Source organism: Neomonachus schauinslandi, chromosome 12 (assembly GCF_002201575.2).
Source record: "Neomonachus schauinslandi chromosome 12, ASM220157v2, whole genome shotgun sequence".
Taxonomy (NCBI): Eukaryota; Metazoa; Chordata; class Mammalia; order Carnivora; family Phocidae; genus Neomonachus; species Neomonachus schauinslandi.
Window position 1 is genome coordinate 597,997 of NC_058414.1, and position 6,567 is coordinate 604,563.

The following is a 6,567-nucleotide window of genomic DNA, read 5'->3' on the forward strand; positions in this document are numbered from 1 at the left end:
AGACCAGATTTGCAAAATCACATATCTGGATGCAGGATTAATATCCAGAATGTGTAAAGAGCTCCTACACCTCAACAATAAGAAAAAGCAAAGAACGCAATGAAACAATGGGCAGAGGATGCGAACGGACATTTCCCCGAAGAGGACAGACAGCACGTGAGAGGATGCACAGCATCACTAACCTTTAGGACAACACAAAACAAAACGACCACCCAGAACCTCACAGCCGTCAGGTTAGAAAAACAAGCCGGACGCAGTAGGTGCTGGTAGGGACCGGAGGAACCGGGACCCCTGCATCCTGTCGGCCACCGTGCACACGGGGGCCGCCGCCATGAGAAACGGCGTGGCGGTTCCCAACAAAATGAAACGTAGATTTAACTTGTGATCCAGCGAGTCCACTTGGGGTCACATACCCAGAAGAACTGAGAGCAGGGACTCGGCCATGTTCACGGCAGCCAGAAGCGGGAAGTGCCCTGAGTGTCCATCCACGGATGAGCGGAGACACAGAAGACGGCGTGTCCCCACCATGGGATATTATGCAGCCACAAAAAGGAAGGACACAGGAAGGACACCTGCGACACCAGGATTCGTCCCCGGGGACACGACACGGAGTGAAATAAGCCGATCACAGAAGGACACGGATCCCCCCTACAGGAGGTGTCCCCAGAAGTTCAGGTGAGAGACAGCAGGTGGAGTGGGGGTGCCGGGGCTGGGGGAGGGCGGTCTGAAGGCAGGAGAAGGGCAGGGGAGACTCGTGGCTGAATGCCAGGCATTGTGTCCAGGAGAAAAGCAGAGGTTGAAGTCGGCGGTCGCAAGGCCCAGGAAATGGCACGCCCCTTCCTGCGCTGCCTGTTGGTTCTGGGCTCAGCCAGAACCTCGTGTTGGGGGAGTGCACAGACAGAAAGTTCTGGAGACAGAGGGTGGGGATGGCGGCACGAAACGAACATGCTCAGAGCGGCTGAGCTGCCCACGCCACGGCTAAGGCGGTAAACGTGCTGTTGTGTGTGTGGTCCCACAGTTTTCTGTTTGGTTCGCTTTCAGGACGAGGTGTGCTGGCGATGAGCAGGGGACCCGGGGGCCAGGGAGACCTGGCATCACCCTGCCTCTACCTCCTGCCAACTGTGGCCTTGAGTAAGTTCCTCAGCCTTGCTGAGCTTTGTCTGCTCCCGGGGGAAATACCAGCATCGACTTCAAAGGGCTGGTGGGAGAATCCCACGCCCACCCCAATAATGGCACCTGACACTCCCTGGAATTCTGAATTGACTTAGGCCTCGATCTCCTGGGTTTGGTTCCTGTATCCCCTTCTGTGTCGGCGTGGGGGGCAGATTCCCCACCTTATGAGTCCTGGTGGAGGCCATGTGAAAACACCAGACCCCACCAGCATCCCGCAATCTGGGCGATCTGGGCTCCACTCAGCAGACGCCCCGTCCCCACCTGCGCCCCCAAATGCGGATGTCTGGAGGCTGAGGCAGCCGCTGGAGGTCCTCCCCCAGCCAGCGCGGGGTGGGGTCCTCCCTGGGCCGCTTTCCCGGCTCAGAACGCCCAGTCCCTTGTCTGCTGCCAGTCCATCTCCCCGAAGCACCCCTCTCGCCTTCCTTGTCACCAGCGGAACGCGGGGGCGGGGGGGGGGCTCGGTGGCGGTGCGCCCACACCCAAATATCCAGTTTCCTGGATTCTTGCACCGAGGACGGCAGCCGCTGGGCGGCTCTGGGGGAGCTGAGAACAGCCCTGACAGGCGGCGTCACTCCCAGCCTGCGGTCCTCTTCCTTCTCTCCCCTTCCCTGGTCTTCCGGCAGCCAGATGAACTCGAACCTGAACTTGGGGGATACGGAGCGGGGGAGAGGCGCCATCTGGAGCCCCAAGCTGACCAGCCTGGGGACGGCAGGAGCCAAGTCCCCGGGGGCCCCTGTCATGGCCATGTGCGCCCTGTGGCTTCTCATGTAGGAAAGCTACTCGCATTACTTCATTTTTAACAGCTGATATTGAATTTATTAAAGTTATCTTTTAAAAAACACAATTCTTTAGCTTACAAACCATCCTAGTCTCTGTGAGTATGGCAGATTTGAACTTGTCCAAATACACCTTCAAATATTTCAACTGCCTTCCTAAATGTAATCTATCTGGTTTCCTTTTAAAGTCCTTATTTGGCCAAAAATAACAAAGAAAACCTCCCTGAGCATTAAATAGCTCTGATGAACTTCTAAATATGTTGAACCTAAAGTTGTCTTAAATGTTAAAATACAATACATAAACTTTGCAAGATTTCAATGGGCAAGTCTAAACTGTAAATCTCAATCAAGTTTAAAATGCAGTTTGGGGGCGGGAGACAGGGAATTCCTAAAAACGGGCACAAGGTCCTTTTTGGGGTGAGGAAGCTGTTCTAAAATTAGATTGTTGTGCGTTCGGCACAGCTCTGATTTCTAGAAATCACTGGACTGTGTGTTTTAAAATGAGGGAATTTCATGGTAGGTAAAACAAGATCTCAGTGAGGCTATCCAAAAGGGAAATGCATACATACGTCAGAGCGAGGGAAGCAGCTGTATATTTTACCTGACTGAGGTCAGCACGGGTGGGACGGCCATTTGGCCACCCATGTGTGCCTGGCCCAGGGACCCGTCCTTGCCCGCACCCCTGCGCTCATGGGCAAGGGGACACGGAGTATGTATTCTCACTATTCTCTTCCTCCAAACATCCTTAACCATGGGGCGCCTGGTCGCTCAGTGGGTGAAGCGTCTGCCTTCGGCTCAGGTCGTGAATCAGGGTCCTGGGATCGAGCCCCGCATCGGGCTCCCTGCTCAGCAGGGAGCCTGCTTCTCCCTCGCTCTCTGCAGCTCCCCCTGCTTGTGCTCGCTGTCAATTAAATAAATAAAATCTTTAAAAAATAAAAATAAAATAAACATCTTTAATCGTGACACCGTCCTCACGTTCATAAATATCTCCTCGGTACCTGGTGGCGTCCGCGCCCGCCGGGCAGCTGGAGAACCTCCGCATCCTTCCCAGGCCCACCAGCCCCGGCGTGGGGTGAGGAGGGGGACAGGGTACCTGCTGGGACGGCGTTCCCCACACAGCCCCCGACCCGGGACTTCCCGGTCAGCTCGCTCCCCTGAGAGCACACGGGAGCTGGGCTCTGCCCTAGACCCTCAGTGCCTAGACAAATTCCCGTCGGAGCCGGTGTTGTGGGCTTCCCCTGCTTGCTGCTGGCCTGCTCTGCACGGAACGGTGGGCTGCTGGGCTGGTCCCTGCAGCTCAGAGCGGAGGACCCTGCCTCATCCATGGAGCCCAATGCCAGCCACCACAAAGCACGTGAGTCCGGGGGCCTGGGAAGGAGCAGCTTGGAGGGGAGAGCGAGGCGGAAGCCTGGGAGTTCAGAGCGAGGAGAAGGGGAGCAGTGGGTTGGGAGGAGGCAGGCCACACATGCAGGATGGGCCTGGACAGACAGCAGCCAGGAGAGGACAGACGGGTCAGGGAAGGAAGCAGGGTGCTGGCAGCCCTCAGCAGCCCGTCGAGGTGGGTGGGAGCGGAAGCGAGCCGCCCATCACCTGGCCACGTCCAAGGGCGGGCTGACTGTCCCAAGCTGGGAGAGGCCGCTGACGCCCGAGCGGGGTGCAGGCCCAGGCCGGGGAGGTGTGGGGACACTGACAAGCCCACCGAGGAGACACACCCAGAACCAGCTTTTGTGGGCCCTTTCATTCAGCACATGGAGCTGCAGCAGGCCTCATTTAGGCAGTAATTCAACACACCTTCACTGAGCTTTGATTCTGTGCGGTGTTCTCAGGCACCCAACTCCGGGAGAGCGCGGGAAAGCGTCCCAGAAAGGACCAAGCACAGGGGTGAGCTTTGCAGGTGGAGAGCAGGGAGGCACTGTGTAGGCAAAGGGTGAGTCCTGCAAAGGCAGGGGCGGTGCAGAGAAGCTCAGTGTGGCAAGAGGACCTTCCGCCTACAGAACTAGAACGCAAGCCGGCTGAGATGGGGCTGTGAAGGGGCTGCTTCCATCTGTCCTGGGGGCAACCAAGAACCTGGAGAAGTAGGTTAGCACAGGAGCCAAAATTTCAGATGATTTTGAGAAGGATCATTCTGGAAGTCCCTGGAAAAACTGGGGCCCAGTCATTAGGCAGGAGGCTGTTGCAGAAGACCAAGCCGGAGCTGGAGCTGTGGGAAGGCCTGGGGAGGAAGGAGGAGGAAGAGGTTTGGGGAGAGAGGGAGGAACGAGGAGGTTTGGGGAGCGAGGTGGCAGAGCTGTCTGAGCAGTTCATCCATGAGGAGGAGCGGGTGAGCAGGGAGGATCCATGGCAGCTCTGGAGGGAGTGGCCTAGAAGTCTCCGGAAGATCTGAGCCTGTGGGCTCGGGGTTGGCCTAGAAGTCTCCGGAAGATCTGAGCCTGTGGGCTCGGGGTTGGCCTAGAAGTCTCCCGAAGATCTGAGCCTCGGGAATGGGTGAGGCTGACCGGGGTGGGTGTGTAGGGAGCACCACCGGGTGTAACATGTAACTGTGACTCAGGAGCAATCTGCAGGAGTTCGGGGGGAAGGCAGAGCTGGAGACACGGGGGGAGAAGAGCCAAGGCCTCAGGGAAGCAGTAGGGGCTTCGGGGACATGGTTGATGAAGGGCAGTGACAGGGAAGGCCGGCCCGGGACAAAGCCCAGGACTGTGGACTCTGAAGTCACTGCTGGTCCCAGCAGCAGCAAGAAGATGGGACGGTCCACGCCAGTCCCCGGGCAAGAGGCGCACAGGAGACGAGTTACCCTCTTCCAAACTGGTCTGTTTTCTTAATGTTTTCAATAACCTCGTTTTTCTCTTATTACGTTCTCTGTGGCTCAGAGACATTTTGAGAGAAGCATTTGTGCAGAACGCTCTATAGGACCGAGGTTACAGAGCCGTGCTGGCGGGTTTAGAACACCCCCAGCTAGCCGGATCAGGGCGCCGTTGAATGCAGTTGGGTCTGCTTCGAGTGTGATTCATCCAAACAAGGCAGGACAGCCCCACATTCCTGAGGTTCTGGGCCTGCTGATAGTTTACTCAGGAAGTCAGGTTCAACTGATAATGCTAATTCAGGATTCCCTACCACCCTGGCTCCCCCAGCAGGCTCACTTTCTTGAGGGCACACACTGTACGCTGCTGCGGATGCAGGGAGCGGCCCCAGGGCCTTGCTGACCCGGTGATGTTACAAGGCAGGACTTTATGCGGCACGAGTGCCAGGGAAGTCACTTCTGCATTCACGCAGTCCTTCTTTCTTAGGACGGGTCCCTAAGTGCTGCAGGGCTCAGCGTGGAGAACAGAGAGCAGGGCAGGGAGCTTACGGCTGAGGGCCTGGGGCACTTTGCTTCAAGCAGAAGGGAACACGTAGCTTCCTCAAGGTCACCCAGCACCAGGTGATGTGGGAGAGGGGAAAAAAAAAGCAGTTTCCAGGTCCGGCTTTGGGAACACTCGCAGGCTGGTGACTGAGCAGCTACTCACAGGGAGGAGCCTCAGTTTCCACCGGTGACAGCGGGGGCCGGGGCGGCCGGGGCTGGGAAGCAGGGTCTGAAAGCCCAGCACACGTGGGCTCCGGATGCAGCTGCAGTCCCAGCGCCGGCTGCCCGCCGCGGGGCGCATCCTACGGCGGGGAAGCCGTGCAGATGGAGACACCGGCTTGGACACACGAACCTGACGCCGGGAACGCTGCAACTGAGTGGCCGACGAGGACCTGACGACCCCGCTTCCAGACTCTGCACGGGGGTCGGGGTCACCGCCCGCGTCCGAGCCCGGGGGTGGGGGCGCTCTCTGGGGCGCGGCGCCCACTCCTGCTCCCCAGGTCGAAAGAGGGCACGAGAGCGCGCCGCGACTCCGCAGGTACGAGCCTGCCAGGCTCTCGTGTCAACGTCCTCCTCCTGGAGAAAATTCAAGCAGACTGTGCAAGATATTTTCGGAAAGTAGGGCATTTTGGAAGCATTTCGTAACCTCCGAGACGGGGGCGGCGGCGCCTCCCGTGCGCTGGAGAAGGGGGCCGATGCCCGGGGCCAGCCGGTGCCCCCAGCCGCGCGCGGAGTCGCGGGGTCGCGGGCCTAGGGGAGCGCGGGCGACCTTGGCGGGCGGCGCGACCTTGAGGCCTGCGGTCGCCTCAGTTGCCCCCTCTGTGCAATGGGGACACGCCCCGGCCGCCGGGCTGCGTAAGCCCGCCAGCGCCGTAGCCTCCGTCCCCCTCCCGCCCGGCGCCCCCTCGGGCTCCGCCGCCCCGCCGGCCCTCGGTCCCAACGCCCGCACCCAGTCCCAGACCCGCTCCCCACGCCGCAGCGCCGCGACGGAGCCCGCGGGCGGGAACCTGCCTGCGCCTCTAGCGCGCACGCGCGCCCCCGTCCCGCCCCTCCGGCGCCGCCTCCTCTCATAAGCCAGCCGCACCGTCACTCCGGCTGGCCCGCGCTCGCGATTGGCCAGGGCCCGGGCGCGCGACCGGCCGTGGGCGGGGCCCGGCCGGCTATAAAAGGGGCCGCGGCGGCGCTCGTGCCGCCTTGCAGACGCCGCCGCCTGGGAGCCGCCCTCGCCGCTCAGCCATGGTCAACCCCACCGTGTTCTTCGACATCGCCGTGGACGGC

At 60.0% G+C, this 6,567-nt stretch overlaps 1 protein-coding gene across 1 annotated transcript in view; it reads left to right on the top strand.

Moving 5' to 3' along the window:
- The first annotated feature begins 6,525 nt into the window (after positions 1-6,525).
- Positions 6,526-6,567, top strand: part of PPIA (peptidylprolyl isomerase A) — a 2,472-nt gene continuing 2,430 nt past the window's right edge. The window contains exon 1 of the mRNA XM_044919908.1: positions 6,526-6,565. Coding sequence (XP_044775843.1) covers positions 6,526-6,565 — 40 coding nt within the window. The remainder of the gene's footprint in view (positions 6,566-6,567) is intronic.